Below are 18,381 nucleotides of genomic sequence, written 5' to 3'. Positions count from 1 at the left end.
CTTTTGGCTTCCATATGCACACACACAGATGCACACACATTTGGGCACTCTCTTCTCTCCCTCTTTCCTCTTCCTTCCCCCCCTCTCCCCCTCTCTCCCTCCCTCCTTCCTTCTTCCCTCTCCCTTTCTCTCTGTCTGTCTCTGTTTCTCTGTCTCTGTCTCTCTTTCTCACACACACAAGAATAAAGAATTGAAAACAATTAACAAAATTGCCAGCAGGGCAGTGGTGGCACATGCTTTTAATCTCAGCTTTGGGGAGGCAGAGGAAGGTGGATCTCTATGTGTTCGAGGACAGCCTGGTCTACAAAGTGAGTTCTAGGACAGGTTCCAAAGCTACATAGAAACCCTGTCTCAAAAAAAAAAATGCCTTATAGGGCACATATAAAACACAGCTTGCGGCAAGAGGTCGCTGCTCCTGTGCTGAGCGGATCCAGACAGAACCTTTGTCCGGCAACAGATGAAGATAGAGACAGAGACCCACATGGGAGTACTGGACTGAGCTCCCAAGGTTCAGTTGAAGAGCAGAAGGAGGGAAAATATGACCAAGGAAGTCAGGACCACGAGGAGATGATCCACCCACTGAGACAGTGTGCCTAAGCTAATGGGAGCTCACCAAAGCCAGCCGGAATGGGACTGAATGAGCATGGGATCAAACTGGACCCTCTGAATGTGGCTGACAATTGGGGCAGACTGAGAAGCCAATGATAATGGCACTGGGATTTGTTTCTATTGTATGTACTGGCTTTTGGTGATCCTAGTCTGTTTGGATGCACACCTTCCTAAACCTGGATGGAGGGGGGAGGGCCTTGGACTTCCCACAGTGCAGGGTACCCTTCCCTCTCTTAGGACTGGAGGGGGAGGGAGAGAGGGTGAGTAGGGGAGCAGGAGGGAAGTGGGAGGAGGGGAGGAAGTGGAAATTTTAATTCTTAGTATTAATAAAGTAATAAAAAATATTGAAAAAAAACACAGCTTGCAACAACAGCTTTAAAAAAGTGCCCACGAATGAAGCACATTTCACCCAGACATAAATCCCAGAGTACGTGCTGTGGCTGCTGTGTTGTGGCACCAGAAGTCTTCAGGGAAAAAAAAAAAAAAAAAAAAAAAAAAAAAAAACATGACTAGTAGAAGCATTCTGGATGCTTAGAATAACTCACGGACTCATGTGCGGATGGCTCAGTGGGTAAAGCTCAGTCATGAAAAGTCTGAGCAAGCAGATGCAGGTGGAAGAAGCCGGGAGACTGAGCAGGCACAGCTCCTCGTGGTAAACCCATCCGGTGCTCCGGAGGCAGGTGGAGATGGATGTCTGGTGAAGCTAACTAGCAAAACCAGCCAGATCAGTGGTCTCCGGTTCAGCCAGCGACCTCGCTTCAGCGAATAAAGTGGAGAGCAGCCAGAGACCTTCAACGTTGTCCTCTGGCTATGCATGCATGCCCACAAACACGCATGCCCTGTCCCATGCATGCCACACACATCTATATGTGCGAAAATTAAATACAGGGAAATAGAAGACATATTTTTGAATGGAAGTTTTATGTCTTCTACCAGGTGAGATAGTGGATCCAGGCAAAGGTGATGGAGTGCTGATAATAAGACCAAAAGAAACGCCTAGGGCTCTGTGGGCTTTCATGCCACCTGAGCGAGTATGTTTACCACAGTCAACGGACTTGGCATAAGCCTCGGTCGATCAGTTTATAGGGTGTGTGAGAGACAGGAGAGCATAGTAAGCATTGCTACAATAGAAAAAGCAGCAAAGGGGGAATAGGAGAAACTAGAAAGGATACAAGACAGACATTGCAGGGAATGATAGTGGAGGCCCAGCCAGCAGGGGAGGGGGAGCTGGTGTGAATTCCAATCCCTGAAGTGACCTGAAGAAGCAACAGCCCAGTTAACTGAAGCAGTACTTACTGATGATACTGAGAGTTTGGTATTTAGAGTGTGATGTGGGGTGTGTGTGTGTATGTGTGTGTGTATGTGTGTGTGTGTGTGAGAGAGAGTGTGTGTGTGTCTCAGTGTGAGCATGTGTGTCTCTGTGTGCATATGTGTGTCTGTGTATGTGCTTATATGTGTGTGTCTCTCTGTATGTCTGTGTCTCTGTGTGTATTTATGTGTGTGTGTCTGTGTGTATTTGTGTGTGTGTATGTGCACATGCAGGTGTGTTAACAGTTTGAACAGACGCTTACTGAGCAAAGCTAGGCAAAGCAAACACTCCAAGGAAGGTTGACGTACGCTGTCACAGAGCAGAAACCTGTTTGTTTGGTTGGTTGGTTTTTTGACAAGGCTGTTTTCTTTAGAGTTAGGCACTAAGCTGTAAAGATGAAAGGATATATACTGACATTTGTTTCCAAGTAAACCACGGCTTGAGCAAGTTCTCAAGAGTGCTCAACTGTCAGCCGTGAGCTGCTAATTTTGAAGCTGGTAAATTTAATTAATTTACTGTTCTTTAGCTACTTTTGAAAATCTTCAAATGTCTTAATGAGACATTTAAAATGCTTTTAAAAATCATTTAAAAGCAGCTAAAGAAGTGTTTAGATGGAAATATGGCCTTAATTAAAATGGATATAGTAAAAAGGAAGTGCTAAAAATGAACGAATGAGTGACTGAATAATTAGATCAGCAAAAGCGATGAGAAATGCCAAGTGCTGTTGGGCACGTGATGCCCCTTGGTTCTTATAAACTGCTGGTGGCCTGTAACCTTTTCCTTTCGAAAAGTCCTGCTATTATCTATTAGAGCCAAAGTCATGCATGTCCCACCATCCAGCAATTCCACTCTGATGCAAACCTAACGGAAGGGATGGAAGACTCAGTCAGTAATGCATGTGGCTTCACACCCAGGGACCTGTGTGTTCCCTAGCACCAAGGACTAGAGTGATCCCTAGCGACCATGCAAAAATGCTGGGCACGGTGGCACACATCAGCGCTATGAAAAGCAGTGGCAGGTAGATTCCTGGGGCTGCTGGCCACTAGCCTCACCTAAGCAGGGAGCTCTAGGCCAATAAGAGACTTTCTCGAAGGAACTGAATGGTGCTCCTGACGTGTCCACGCGCATGTGTATACATGCACAGATAAATAAGCTTAAAGAAAGACAAGCAGCTAGATTTCCAGTTCGTGTGCAAGAATTTAGCAGCAGCATACAAGAGCCCATCTGCCAGACCCAATGGCCGCACAGTCCAAGTTGTAATGCAGAGGACTTCTCTGTGCTCACAAAGCAGAAAGTACCATGACTCCGTGCTGTGAGCCATCTGATGTCAGTGTTGCTATAGACTGTCTCTGCGGCCTGGCTCACACAGAAGGACCCTGTCGTTAGAAGGCAAGGGAGAGAAGGGGGGAGCAAAGGAGCGGGGGGGAGGGAGCAAAGGAGGGGGAAGCAAAGGAGCGGGGGGGGAGCAAAGGAGCGGGGGGGGGAACAAAGGAGGGGGGAAGCAAAGGAGCAGGGGGAGTAAAGGAGCGGGGGGAGCAAAGGAGGGGGGGAAAAAGAGATGGAGTTAGATCACAGTCAAGGAGTTATTTGGCTTTGTTTTGTTTTGTTTTTCTGAGACAGGGTTTCTTTGTGTAGCTCTAGCTGTCCTGGAACTCACTCTGTAGACCAGGCTGGCCTTGAACTCACAGAGATCCACCTGCCTCTACCTCCCGAGTGCTGGGATTAAAGGCCCGTGTCATCATCACCCGGCTGACATATTTGTATTTACTACAATGCATATATCTGACAAAAGATCTCTCTTATAGAACCTCAGTATACGAATAATTTTTTAAAATCAGTAACAGTATACTCTAGTTTTTTTTAAACAGGCAGGAGTTTTGAACAAAACTTCACCAAAGAAGGTTCATGAGTGGGCAGCAGTGTGTGAAAAGAGGTCCCTGTCATTAGTGACAGAGGCATGCCTTGTCATGGGGTCATAGGGGAAAGGTGAAGGTTGATCCAGGGTCTCTGCCGCTGAACTGCACCCCACCCTCCAAGGCACGTGGAGCAGACATATACTACTGGTGTGTATAAAATGGCTCAAATAATTTTCAAAAATAAAAACCTTAACAGTTTCTCTCTTTTTTTGGTTAGTTTTTGCAGTCATGGAAAACCATGGGTTCCACTGTGATGTTCTCATATGTCTACACGACAATAATTTGTTCCCTCTCTCCCCACCCCTTCCCTCTGTCCCTCCTATTGCTGGTCCCCTCCCTTCCTTCTGTTATCATGCCTCATATATCACACTGTCTCTTGTGCCCTCCCACGCTTCATCCCCCCTCAGCTTGTTTTTTATTCTCATGCCCTAGGTATATATGTATTTATAAATTTAAATATAAATTTAATTTGTGATGCCTTTAATCCCAGCACTCGGGAGGTAGAGGCAGGTGGATCTCTGTGAGTTCAAGGCCAGCCTGGTCTACAGAGTGAGTTCCAGGACAGCTAGAGCTACACAAAGAAACCCTGTCTCAGAAAAACAAAACAAAACAAAACAAAGCCAAATAACTCCTGTGAATTTGGCTTATATATTTTAAAGTGTTTTCTGTTTCCATTATTTGTGTGTGTGTGTGCACGTGTGTGTGTATGCTAAAGTAATAATTTCATTCTTCTTTATGGTCAAATGTAAACCCCACTGCACACATTTGCTGCATTTTCTTCATTCATTCGTCTGTTGATGGACCCTGACTTTGGTTCCATAGCTTGGCTACTGTGCCCAGTACAGCAAGACACATGGACACAGAAGCGTGAACTCAGGATGTAAAGCAACATTATATGGTTCTATGTTTAGGTCTCTTATGAACCTCCACTCTGATGTCCACAGTGCCTGCTCCAGTTCACTCCACCTGCATCGAATGGGGGCTCTGTCCTCTCATCCTTACCAGGATGTGTGGTCATCTGTTTTCTTGGTAGAGGCCGTCCTGACTGGGCTGAGACGGAATCCCTGTGTAGTTTGAATCTGCTGTCTCCTGATGGCTAAGTATACCGAAAACTTTTTGAAATATTGACTGGCCATTTGTATTTCATCTTCTGACAACTATTGGTTCAGTTCCTTCGCCCATTTATTGACTGGATGAATTCTGGCTCTTAATTTTTAGTATTCTTTATAGACTCTGGCCACATTCTGGTGGGTGTACGGCTGGCAAATATCTCTTGCCTCGGTGGGCCATCTCTTCATGGTGCCGTTTGCTTTGATGTGCAGAAGCCTTTTAATTTCTTGGCATCCTGTTTGACAATGACTGGAGTTGTCCTCGTCAGAAAGCCCTTGCCTGTGCCTGCGCCTTGAAGTGTTTGCCATGATTCCTCCTGCAGTTACAGAGTGTGAAGTCTTTGATCCACTTTGACTTCTGTGCGGAGGGAGTGTCCTAGTTAGCTTTCCTGGGGCTGTGGTAAACACTACGACCAAAACAGCTTGGGGAGAGAAGGACTCACTGCGTCTCGGTCTGTCACTGAGGGAAGTCAGGCCAGGGATTCAAGGCAGGAGCCTTGGAGGAAGGCTGCTTTGTGGTGTGTTCCCAGACTCAAATTCAGTTAGCTTTCTGTTTTTGTTTAACAGTCTTTTAATTTTTGAGATTATTATATAATTTCAACATTTCACAAGCCCTCTTGTATATCACTCCCCAGTCTCCTTCAATTCATGTCCCCTTCTTTCCATTGTGATTGAATATGCACACACACACACACACACACACACACACACGTATGTTAAATATAACCTCAGTTTATTTAATGCTACTTGTGTGTGTGTGTGTCTTCAGGATGTCATTCTATCCACAGTGTGTCTTCAGAACTGGCAGTTAGGCCCTTGTTGTTTGAAGGAGAATCAGAAAACATTTGTCCTGATACCCACAGGTGAGTGTGGTCTTCACCCCTCATCAAGGAAGCCTCTCTTTGCATGAGACAGGGACCACAGAGAACTCCAACCGAAGAAGATGCAGAGCTGTGGCTCCCAGTGCCAATGGAAACATCAGCTACCTTTCTTATACAGTCCTAATCCATCTGCTTGGGGATGGTACCACTCACAGTGGGTTGGGCCCTTCTACATCTATTGGGAGCCAAGACAATACCCCACAGACATGCCCACAACATGGCAGCTCTTGAATCAAAGCTCCCTCTTGTAGCCAGGTAGAGTGTGTGACACAAACCTTAAATCCCAGCACTCAGGAGGCAGAGGCAGAGGCAGAGGCAGATGGATCTCTGTGAGGTCAAAGCCAGCCTGGTCTACATAGTGGGCTCCAGGACAGCCAGAGTTACATAGTGAGACTCTGCCTCCCAAACAAACAAACAAAAAAACAAACAAAAAATGAGATGTGTAAAAACCCAAAATGGTCCTGTACTACAATCTATACGGTACTATGCTACCATGCCACTGCAAGCCGGGAATTAGGCCTGGAGATTTGAAAACACAGAGACAGAGACACACAGAGAGAGACACGGACATGGGGACACGGTCCTCCTTGATACAAGAATACTAACTTTATTGTGCTCAGGAGAAGCTTATATAGAAATCTTTAACTAATAGCCACGCCCAGCTCTCAGGATTTTTCACCTGCAGGCCTCGTGCTCAGAGCAGCTGCAGGCGGGGCCTCGTGCTCAGAGCAGCTGCAGGCGGGGTCTCGTGCTCAGAGCAGCTGCAGACGGGGTCTCGGGGTCTCGTGCTCAGAGCAGCTGCAGGCGGGGTCTCGTGCTCAGAGCAGCTGCAGGCGGGGTCTCGGGGTCTCGTGCTCAGAGCAGCTGCAGGTGGGGCCTCGTGCTCAGAGCAGCTGCAGGCGGGGCCTCGTGCTCAGAGCAGCTGCAGGCGGGGTCTCGTGCTCAGAGCAGCTGCAGACGGGGTCTCGGGGTCTTGTGCTCAGAGCAGCTGCAGGTGGGGCCTCGTGCTCAGAGCAGCTGCAGGCGGGGCCTCGTGCTCAGAGCAGCTGCAGGCGGGGCCTCGTGCTCAGAGCAGCTGCAGGTGGGGTCTCGTGCTCAGAGCAGCTGCAGGCGGGGCCTCGTGCTCAGAGCAGCTGCAAGCATAGGAAAAACAAGCCGCTCACAGGGAATTCAGGGTCTGGGGGTTCACAGCCCCCAACAGCTTCCAAGAGAGATGGGGTTCCTCTTCTCAGAGATGCCATTGACAACCGACATTAGCCATCACTATGAGAGATCCAGGCCTGGCTTCAGCCTTCTGCCGTGGAGACGCAATTTTCCCAGGACTAATTGTTGAAGAGGCTCTTCTCTTCACAGTGTGTATCTGGACACTGTGAAAGTTTAGGTGACTGTAGCCATGTGGATTTATTTCCGGGTCCTTTATTTTACACTATTGGTCCACATGTGTCTCCCCCTCCCAGTACAGCTCTGTCTTACTGCGAGTCTGCAGTCTAGTTTGAGATCAGACATATATGATAATAACTCCAGGGTTGCTGTCTGCTTAGGATACTTAGTTATTTGGTATCTTTTGTGCTTCCGAAATCTGGTTGCCAGCATGGGATGCAGCCATGACCCCCTCACAGGGTCACGGCTTCTGTGTGATGACCCTGAGGAAACACTTCCCAGAAGGTCTCACCTCTGTGATGCTGCTCTCTCCTTGATCATCTCAAACTCCTCAGTCCCAGGTGGCCTGCATCAGTCAGCTGTCCCAGCAAAGAAAAGGGCTCTTCATAATCACAGTTGACTTCAGTCCCAGATAACTAGACACCAGAGATTCTTTTTTTACTTTAATTTTTTTAAAATTTCATTTTACATTCCATCTACAGTTCTCCCCAACCCCTACACTTCCTATTGCCCTCTCGCTTCCCCCATCCACTCCTCACAACAGGTAAGGGTTCCCATGGGAAGTCAGCAAAGTCTGGCTCATTAAGCTGAGGCAGGACCAAGTTCCTCCCCTCTGCATTAAGGCTGAGCACGGCATCCCACCAGAGGGATGGGTTCCAACAAGCTAGCTTGTGCACCAGGAATAGATCCTGGTTCTACTGCCGGGTGCCTCACAGATAGTCCAAGCTTCACCACTGTCTCCCACATATGGAAGGTCTAGTTCAGTCCTATCGAGGCTCCACTGTTGTTGGTCTAGAGCTCACGAGTTTCCATGAGCTTTGTTCAGCTGTCTCTGTAGAGTTCTCCATCCTGATCTGACCTCCCTTGCTCATATATTCCCTCCTCCCTCTCTTCGATTGGATCCCTGGAGCTTGTCCTGGTGCTTGGCTGTGGATCTCTGCGTCTGGTTCCATCAGTTGCTGAAGGAAGGTCTGAGGTCAGCGTTTGGGTCAACTTCTCCAACAGTCTGTCTGCCATCCCCTGTAAGTCAGGTCTGGGGATGCTGAAGCTCCACAGGGCATCCAAACTGCATCCTTCCAGCAGTGCGATCGACACTTAAGCAGTTGAGGGACCCTCCACCCACACAGCTCTCAATGCTACGATGCCTTCCCCTGCTCACAACGCTCTTGGAGATGTCTCCCACCCAGAACATCAGCTATTCTGGGGGTAAAATCTGCGTAGTCACTAGTGGGTAGAAGGACATGCCCAGAGCACAATCCTCAAAACTAAGTGTGGTCAGCAAACACCTCTGGTTAGCAAAGAAAGGAAGAAAGCATTGGCAGAGGCTGGACACTGTCTCCCAGGGCTGTCTTAGACCGTGGGACCATGGCAGATTTGGTCCGGGCTCTCTAGTTGTAACCCTGGCTTTCAGGCCCTCCATAATAGGTCAGTTTAAAACAATACATTCCTTTTCAAAAGGCACTCAACCCTTTTCCTCCAGGTCCCAACAGGGACAAAATGGGATTTGTCTCCACTGCTGACTTGTGCCCCGGAGGAACCATGGTCTCACTAAAACACACAACTGGTTCTGAAATTTGTGAGAGCTATAGGCTCGCCCCGAGGCAAGATTGCCCATCTTCTTACTCTAGGGACACCTGGGTTACATAATGGGATGCTTTGGTCATTCCCTTCCACTTGTCCAGGTTGCATGGCTGGAGCTGGGCCTGGCTTGGCTAGATTCTTTTAAGTATGTGCCCCCCATCTTTTTCTCTAGTTGTGGCTGTTCTCTCGTTAGTTTTGTGAACTTCCAAAGCACAGAGTCCATTTCCTTCTTATCTTGACTCTGCTCTCGCACTGGGTCACATGGCAGCAGTATATAGTCTGTCACATTACCCAGGAAGTCCAGCACCTCCTTAAACATCTACTCATTGCTTTCGTCCCACTAAGACACCTTGTCACCAGCTACCAAAGAAATGGAGGGATACATCCTCCCTACCCCCGGACTTACACTGTGTGTAATGGCAGTGGACTCACAGATGACCAAAGGTAGAGGAGCCCAGATGCTTCTTAATGGTGGAGGGAAGAATAAACAAGGCTTCTCTATGCAATAGGGCACTTAAACACAGCCACATCACAGAACCTAAGGAGCCGGTCCATTATATAACAGTTTGCAAAAGGCACGCTTACTCTGCAATGACAGAGAGTGAGAGAGGAGCCAGGGGAGACTGGGAGAGAGTCACAGCAAACGGACAGGTGAAAGAGAGGATCATGGCTACAGAAGTGACTGGCAGAAGTAGCTCCCATTTTGGTAAACAGGAAGCAGAGGGTGTGTGTGTGTGTGTGTGTGTGTGTGTGTGTCCTGTGTTGGATAGTTTTTGTAACTTGACACAAACTATAATTCCCTGGAAAGAGGGACCCTCAGAATGCCTTCCTCAGACTGACGATAGGGACGTTGTGGTTGGGGCGACAGGGACATTTTCTTGATTAACCAATGGCAGATGCAGGAGTGCCTCACCTACTGTGGGCTCTGTGACTCCCAGGCATGGTGACTACATGAGAATGCAGGCTAAGCAAGCCACGGGAAGTGGTTCCCACCTCCAGATTCCTGCCTTGAGTTCCTGATTCGGCTTCCATTGATGATGGACTGGAATCTGGAAACCAAATAAATTCCTTTCTCTCCAAGCTATTTTTAGTCATGCTGTTTGTCAGAAATCAAACTAGAACAGAGTCTAAAGAAGAGGGGTCCAGTCAGAGTCCTAGGTCAAGATACTCCCAAAATTCTGGCTCCAGTGACCTACTTTTTCCAGCCAGCCCCCACTTCCTAATGTCTTCCACGACCTTCCCAAATAGTGCCACTGTCTCAGGAATTAAGCCTCCAAGACATGATCTGGGAGACCCTGCTTCGTATTCAAACCATCCCATTTCCCAGGGCTCAGACATTAGCAGAGAAAGAAGCTTTAAGTCAGGATTAATGCAAAGTTATGAGGTCACAAGCTGCTGCCTTAGACAGGAAGTGGTATTGTTTTCAAGAGACCCTTTCAGTTATCCTGACCGTGGGACTAAAAAGAGCCATCTAGGCCCTTGCCCCTCTCCAACTTCCTGTCTTGCTTATAGTACGGAGTCTTTCTCCTTGGTGCTTGCTTTTTGCCACGAGGCCACCTGCTATCTGGTGAACCAGCTGGGTGTTGACCTGAGGATGTCCACTTTATCTTAAATGTTCTGTCTCCAAACCTACTGGCCGAATAAACTTTCTGCTGTTCAGATTAGCTTATTCTGACATAGCAATGAATGACTAGCGCCCCTCTCCGAGGGAGTCAGAAACAGCCTGTGGTGAGGGCTCAGGCCAACAGGTATTTGCAAGTTGCTTCTTTCCCGAGGAACTGGGGTGCAGGATAGGACAGAAGAGATTCCCAGGTTCATCTTAGTTTAGGATCTATGGCCACATACACCAGTCAAACCATAGACCCTGAAGACTATTTTAGTTCTAGTCTCAGGCCCGGGAATTTGAACTTGAATACAAATGAGTTCAGTTCCTTGGCTCCCATCTGTAAGTGTTGACTCCGGTGGTCTGCTTTGTGAAGCTATTCTCACGTTGGAGACACTCACAGGAATGTCTAAGCACCCTGGCATGTTTCAGCTATTTATATTACTTAGCTCTGGAGGCAGCTTTTATGTTGGGAAGCTGTATTAATTATTAATAATGTTCCTTTTAAGAACATAATTTGGTACAGTTGTATAAACCATATGCTTAGAGGATGGAGTTGGCGGGGGCAGGGCTGGAAATCTTAGAGGAAGTAGAAATGTAAAAATGGATTCTCCTCCCCTTTGTTAATCAGATAAATGAAAAGGCCCATTGAAATACAGCGCTCTCTGTGGAAATGTCAGGTATAGGCTCCCTGAGGCTGGCTCTCATCTCAGAGTTAGGGACAAGTGTCACAGCTGCTCAGGGAGTGAGGACTCCTGCAGAATGGTAGGAAGCATCACAAAAAAATTTCCTCCCTGATCCTAGCCCAGACACCTGGGAGAGCCGTGACTGGCATGGGAGGTGGCCCTTCTGGAACTGCACGAAGGGGCTATTTCCTTGACCTGGATGTCTAGGGGAAGGATGTATGGATCTTTGGCTGCCTGGCAATACTGCTTGATATATTCAGGTAATTACAAGCAATTTTATTCCTGTGACGATGCCATTAGATCTTTTCAGTTTTACTGAGGCAAAATGCTTGACAAAAGTCACTCAAGGAAGGAGGGTGTGGGAGTTTAAATGCAAGTGGCCCCCTAATCTCATAGGGAGTGGCACTATTAGAAGGTGTGGGTTTGTTGGCATGGGTGTGGCCTTGTTGGAGGAAGTGTGTCACTGTAGGGGAGGGCTTTGAGGTTTCCCATGCTCAGGACACCACTCAGTGTCTCAGTCGACTTCCTGTTTCCTGCAAGCCGGTGTAGCCAGCACCACACCTGCCTTCATGCAGTTATGTTCCCTGCTGTGATGATAATAAACTAAACCTCTGAACTGTAAGCCACCCCAATTAAATGTGTTCTTTGTAAGAGTTTCCATGGTCATGGTGTCTCTTCATAGCAATAAAAGCCTAGCTGAGATAGAAGAGTTATGGGACTTTTGACTTACAATCTAGGGTACAGTCCATCACAGAGGCAGGAGTGTGGGGCAGCTGACCTAGTGAGGAAGCAGAAAAGTGGTTGGCCACGCTCAGCTCACTTCCTCTGTTCCATTTAGTCCCGAGTCCTAGTCTATGGAATGATGCTGCCTACTGTGTGGTCCCATCTCAATTACTCTAATCTAAATAATCTCTCTCAGGCATACTCAAAGATTTGTTTCCATAGTGATTTTAAATCCTATCACATTGACAATGGAAATCGGCACCACAAAGAGCTAGCTCATTGCGGGCACCGCAGGCCATCTGATGGTCTTTGGGAGGGGCACTTCATTCCCGCATCATACCTTGGTGGGGGATATGGAGAGACAGCACCTCACCCTGGGCCTGGACTCTGACCCTGTTTCATTGGAACATGACGGAAAGGAAGCCACTTAAGAGCACATAGCCTAAGCTTCTTTATATGGAAAATAGGGGTGATGTCACGTTGCTAGTTACACTCTGGTCACTGTGACAACACACCAGAGAAACTGGAAGGAGACAATACTTATTTGTACTCCTGGGTTCAGAGGTTTCAGCCCAAGGTTGGCTCTTTCGTTGTTGGGGCCTGTGATGAAGCTGAGCCTCGTGTTGGTGAGGGTGAAATAGAGGCTGTTCATATCAGGGTAGCTAGCAAGCAGTCCTTGAGGAAAAACAGAAAGTAGACAGAGCCAAGAGACCTCTTCAAAGGAGTCACTGCCAGTGACTCCCTCCCTCCCATCCAGCTCCATCTCCCACACTTCCATCACCTCCCAATATTCTACTCAAAATTTGAATCCATCAGCTAGGGTGGGGTGGTGGTGATACCACAGGCCTTTAATTCCAGCACTCTGGAGACAGAGGCAGGTGGATCTCTGAGTTTGAGGCCAGTCTGGTCTACAAAGCAAGTTCCAGGCCAGCCAAGGCTTCCAAGAGAATCCCTGTCTCAAACAAACAAGCAAACAAACAAAACAAAACATTGAATTTGTCAATGGATCAATTTATTCATGAAGTGAGAGACCTTCAGATCTACCCTCTGCCCCAAAGCCCAACCTCTGAGCACTGCTTTTCTTGGGAGACCAGTCCTTCAATACAGGCCCTCTGGCAGGACATTTCATATCTAAACTATAATTGATGCATTTGTTGGGGTTGGATGGGGTGTTGAAAGACTCTCACTCTGCTTTTTTTAAAAAAAGAAAAAACCTCATAATCTCCCAGCCTCCATCTCTGATGTTGGGGTTACAGGCATGTTTTATTCATAAATGGTTGGCAGTGCCTAGGGCCCAGTAAACATTCAGGTTGGCACAGGTACAATGGTCTGTGGTATTGAGGAGTCCGATAAGAGTTACCTGCTGTTTCTGTTAGGGTCTCAGTTGCTGTGAAGAGACACCACGACCATGGCAAGTCTTCTGAAGGAAAACAGTTAACTGGGGGCTGGCTTACAGTTCAGAAGTTTGGTCAGTTATCCTCCTGTCAGGAAGCACAGCATCATGCAGACAGACATGGTACTGGAGAGGGAGCTGGGAGTTTGGCGTCCGGATCAGCAGGCAGCAAGAAGAGAATGGGAACCACTAGGCCTGGCTTGTGCTTCTGAGACCGCAAAGCCCTCCCTCTACTGATGGACTTCTTCCAACGAGGCCACGCCTCCTGATAGTGCTGCCCTATGGATATAAGGAAGCAATTTTTATTCAAACCACCACATTTGGGTAGTGTTCCTATCAAAAACAAGGCAGTCCCTCCAGCTGTCACCATGCTGGCCTCACCCAGTTTCTCATTCATGCAGGAGAGTTCGCCTGCTATCTCCTCCTTTCCTTTGGGTCTAGATGAGCCCGCTGAGCAAACAGCTTTAGCCTGTACCCTTGTGCTGTGGCAGAGGTCTTCCCCTACATCACCAATCCTAGGAGAAGCATCTGGCAAGAGGATCATGAAACTGAACAGCACTTACACCTGGCCCCATGGGAGCTGTGTAAGTCCAGGGTCAGAGCCACCACCTTAGTGATGATGCCAGGGACAGCTGAGGCAGGATCTGTTTCTTACTAATGCCCTTTGCTCTCAGTCTTGGGGGAAGTTTGTTTTAATTTAATTTGCCTTCAAAGGCAAATCTCAAATCCTGTAGAGATTTTATTGTGCAGGGGACGTCTGTATTCTGGAACTAAAGGTGGTTTAGACAGGTTTGGACAGACACCAGTTTAGTCCACTCTGACAGACACCAGTTTAGTCTGCTCTGTGTCTTACTGGAGTATTGCCGTTTGCTCTCCTCTTTGTCTTTCAGAGGAGAAATTATCGCCATCCTTGTCACAGATGAGGAAGAGAAATGGTCTCATGCGTTTTCAGAGGCAGGGGGTGGACTCTGCCACCAGATTATTGGTCTACTCTCTATTAGCTGTGTGATCTCGGGAAAGCTTCTCAACCTCCCCGTCCCTCATTTGTAGCCCCGTGTAAAAGAGTGAAAGTGTTCTGTGCAATGTTAGTGCTGCTGTTTGAAATCGTGTTCCTTACACCAGCACACAGCTGACTTGGTTTTAACTGCCAGTCTCCGAGCTTCCGGGAATGTGTGGAACTGGCCATGGTGCTGAAGATGCAATGACGAACTAAGAACTAAGGCCTCTCTTTCTGGAGTTTAAAAATCCAGTCGGGAGGCATGCGTCAACCCACCTGACCATACTAATGTAAAAGAATCCCATGCCAGGTGTAGCGAGAGCGCACCTGCGGTGTGTTACAGTGGAAAATCGTCTGTCTGGGGGCTTCAGAGCTCTGCTGAGCCAAGGGGAGGGAAGAAGGTGGAGTAGGGACAGAGCAGTCTGGGCTAGGGCAGCAGGGATGTAGGTCCTGTGGTAAAAAGCATCCGCACCTTTAGGTGACACATGAGCACCCAAAAGTCCTAGAGTGAGAAACTGGGGGACAGGACAGGGCTGGTCATCAGGTCCTTGTAGGTAGTAGATCAGATTTTGATTTTGGAACAAAAAAGGATGTTTAGAGGGAACTAACAATAATTTTATCTGTTTGAAAATATCCTGACTACAGAGAAGAGACTTATTAGTGGGTCGTGAGAGGGATACAGAAGACATGGGGGCTGGGGCTCCAGAGGGTACTGTTCTGGGCAGGCTGGTTACAGCCCAGGGAAGCTCTCCAGTGCAGTGACCACCAAAGTGGGACCCGTGGTGGCGAGGGACTGTGTCTCATTTGAATCTGGACGAGAATAGACTCGATTCTTAAGACTCAGCAGAAAAATGTAAAATCTCATCAATAATATATCAACTTCATGGGTTGAAATGATGGCTTGGGGTATATAGGCTTAAAATACATTTTAAATCAGCTTTCCGGTTTCTTTACATTGAAGATAACAGGACAATTGAAGTTGCCTATGTGATTGGTGTTTGTGGTTATGCTTACTGTGAGAAGACCCAGGACTCACCTCTGGGAAGAGACAGCAGTTAGAGCCCTGAAAACCCTAGGCTCGGCCAGCTCCTTGCTTCCTGTCAAGTGCTCAGAGGGGAAAGCAGAAATGGAAGTCACTGAGCGAGATGTGTTTGTGGGATAACGGGCTGCAAGGTACCCATCGCTACTCCTTCCCCTGCTCTCCAGAGCTACTTTAAACCTCTACACAGACTGGGATGGGGGTTGGGGCAGGAGGAAGCAGGCTGTTTCATAATAACTTCTCCAAGTCTCAAACACTGGTGGTCAAAACTCTGCCCTTAACATCCCGCGGGACAGGGAAGGAGTAGGTTGGGAGCCGCAATGTTCATAGGTCTGAGCCTCAGTTTCCCCGTTTGTCACATGACTGAGTGGTGAAATGAACGTAAGCCACTTCCCCCTCCCACAGTCTGCGATGGTGGCTGCATGACCCCAACTGGAAAGACTATAGCTGAATACGGATCGCAACCACAGTGCCTACGGAGGGTGGGGAGAGACCTGCTAGTGCAAGGTGGGCGGTCCCTGGTGAGGAGACCCAGTTTCACTCCAGTCTAAACAGAGCGAAAAAAAAAAAAGAATCACTTAACGCCGGACACATTTTCTACCTATAGTTGGTAAATATGCGAACGAAAGGCCCTCTTGGTTTGACACGGGCAAATCAGGCTCTCATGCAGGAGCCGCGGCCCTTTCCGGAGGGCGCCCCTGGCCGGGCTCGGTGCTAGCAGAGTCCGTGCCGCAGCGGCGCCCAGGTCCCACGCTCCGCAGCCTGGCCCGGTGATGCTGGCGTTTCCGCCGGCGTCAGACACGCGGGTCCGCAGGGTCGCCCGTATTGGGCTCGGGCTGAGCGCTCCCGCTTTGTTCCAGTCGTCCAAAGGCGAGCCCCATCCCGTGCCCCGGGGCCTCGCTACAGTGGGGACCCGGCGCTCGCAGCGCCCTGCGCCCAGTCTGGTGGGGTGGCCGCGCCGAGCTGCCCCCGCGCCTCCCGCGAGCCCGCGAGTCCGCCCTCCGCGGCCCGCGCCGCAGTACGAGCCTCCTCCCTCCCGCCCCCCGCGCCGCCGCCGCCGCAGGAGAGGGGGGGCCCGGGCGCGGCGAGGGCGCGCGGCGAGCCCAGAGCCGGTGCGGGGCGCGGGCGAGCAGGCTCCGCCGCGGCGGGAGGCGCCACCCCGGGGCTCGGGTAGCCGCGCACCGGCCTCTCCTCGCCCTCCGCGCCCCGCACCCGGTCCCCGGGCGCCGCAGCCTTGGCCGCCGCGGGCGAGCGGCTCGCACTCTGCGCAGCCGAAGGAGCCGGCTCTTCCCGGGAGGGTGTCGCCGCCGGCGGATCGCAGAGTGAGCGGGCCCGGGAGGCGGGGACCGAGCGCCGCGACCCGCCATGGCTCAGGCGGCCAAACAGCTGAAGAAAATCAAAGACATCGAGGCGCAGGCCCTCCAGGAGCAGAAGGAGAAGGAGGAATCCAACAGGAAGCGGCGGAACCGCTCCCGTGACCGCAAGAAGAAGGTAAGGGGGCGGCGGCGGCCCCGCACCGAGGCGCCTGAAGTAGCTGCGGGAAGGCGCTCTATCGGCCGCTCTGGGGTTGACCCTCTCGGAGCGCCGTGGGGGTGGCGGGCAGGGCACGCGGCTGGTGGCCCGGGGGCTGGGGCGCGCTGGCCCGGAGAGTCCCTTCAGCACCTTGAACAGAGGCCGGCAGGCCCGCGCGCTTGGGAGGAACTTTTGCCGCCTCCGGGGTGGCGGAGCCGGCAAGGGGCTGCACAGCGGCGTTTTCGTGCTGGCTGCCTGGCTTTCTTGGGTAGCTGCTTTGGGTGATCGCGACAGGCGCTCCAGAGGTGGCACTGCCCGCTCCTGCTCAGGTGACCAGTTAGTTTTCCTGCGCCGCACGGAAAGATCATCCTCCCCAGATCTCTTAGGACGACTGGGGCTACTGCCCTTCCTGACCCTGTGGGTCCGCGGGAGAACCTAGAAGACGCCACTCAGCCTTGGGCATTTGGCAACATTTTATGTTAAGGTCATTTCAGAGGAGTAGCTGGTGACAGGGAGGAGGAAATTCCCTTAGAAGCCTCTCTGGGGCTGTTCAATCTGACCCAAGGCCTGGTCGGAGAAGGGCTCTTCCATGGGTCAGCGTCGGGGAATCTTTCATGGGACAGGGGTCTGTGCTGAGACACCCCAGGGATCCAGACCCCTGAAAGCAACTGTTGCTATCTGCGGTCCTTGCTTTCCGACCAAGGCATACTAAGGGCCACCTTCGACTAGACCCACTGTCTAATTACCAACATCTGGAGATCCACAGCAACCCAGCAGCTGCCTCTACCATCAGCTAGAGCTGCAGGGATGCCCAGGTTAGGAGAGCACGGATGGAATTCTGGGAGTCCGAGGTAGGGCTAGACCCTCGCTTCACAGAGCCATTTTAACCTAGAGAAGTTGTTGGTGTAGGGACTGCATGAATGCCTCCTGGCCCGAGAATGGGGTTCCTGGGGCTTCCCCACAGAGGCATTGCCCTTGCTTGAGAAAGACTTCCTCCCTGAAATCGTCTCATTCTGAGAAGGAAGTGTGGAAGCTGCAGTTGACAGCAGTGTAGGGGACAGTCTACCTTAAGTAGGTGGCAGGATGGATATTGGCTCTTTTCCTGGAGACACTGGGTGGGCTGAGATGTTCACTGATTTTAACCTAAGGAATCACCACACCCCTGAAAAATACAAGTGTCCCCCCCCCGCCCCTCTTCTCCTATCCCGATATTGGCACCTTATATGTAAATAGTAATTTCACCACGACACACTCCCTAAGCAAGAGTGGAAGAGGTCTTCTCAAAACAATAGTGAATCGGTTTGGTCTGATGACACTTAGAAGCAGAATCCTATCAGGTCCCTGTTAGGGTCTCACATGCCAATCCTGTAAGTTAGCAGGGAAGTGTACTTCAGAGTGCCTGGGGTTCACCCCCTTTCTTGGCGATGGTGTCAGCCTTCTGTATTTCCATTCTTGTTCTCGATCTTGGGGCAAGACAATCATCTCCAAAACTCACTCCATGTTTTTAAACCCCGTTCTTGCCTTGAGCTTCCTCTTTCATGCTACAGATACTGGAGTTAACATTGACTAACAACCAAAACAACCCCCCCCCCATTTCATTTCTCTATCATCTACGAAACTCTCTTTGACTGCATGCTTGCACC

The 18,381-nt window shown here is 49.9% G+C and overlaps 1 protein-coding gene across 3 annotated transcripts in view; it reads left to right on the top strand.

Moving 5' to 3' along the window:
- The first annotated feature begins 16,591 nt into the window (after positions 1 to 16,591).
- The window catches only part of Ank1 (ankyrin 1), a 178,199-nt gene continuing 176,409 nt past the window's right edge, over positions 16,592 to 18,381 (top strand). For all 3 annotated transcript variants that reach the window (XM_038328930.1, XM_038328935.1, XM_038328929.1), the window contains exon 1: positions 16,592 to 16,717. In XM_038328930.1, the coding sequence (XP_038184858.1) occupies positions 16,592 to 16,717 (126 nt within the window). The remainder of the gene's footprint in view (positions 16,718 to 18,381) is intronic.

The sequence above is a fragment of the Arvicola amphibius genome, chromosome 4, assembly GCF_903992535.2.
Source record: "Arvicola amphibius chromosome 4, mArvAmp1.2, whole genome shotgun sequence".
NCBI lineage: Eukaryota > Metazoa > Chordata > Mammalia > Rodentia > Cricetidae > Arvicola > Arvicola amphibius.
The sequence above is the reverse complement of the archived record's forward strand: the minus strand, read 5'-3'. Positions and strand labels throughout refer to the sequence as shown.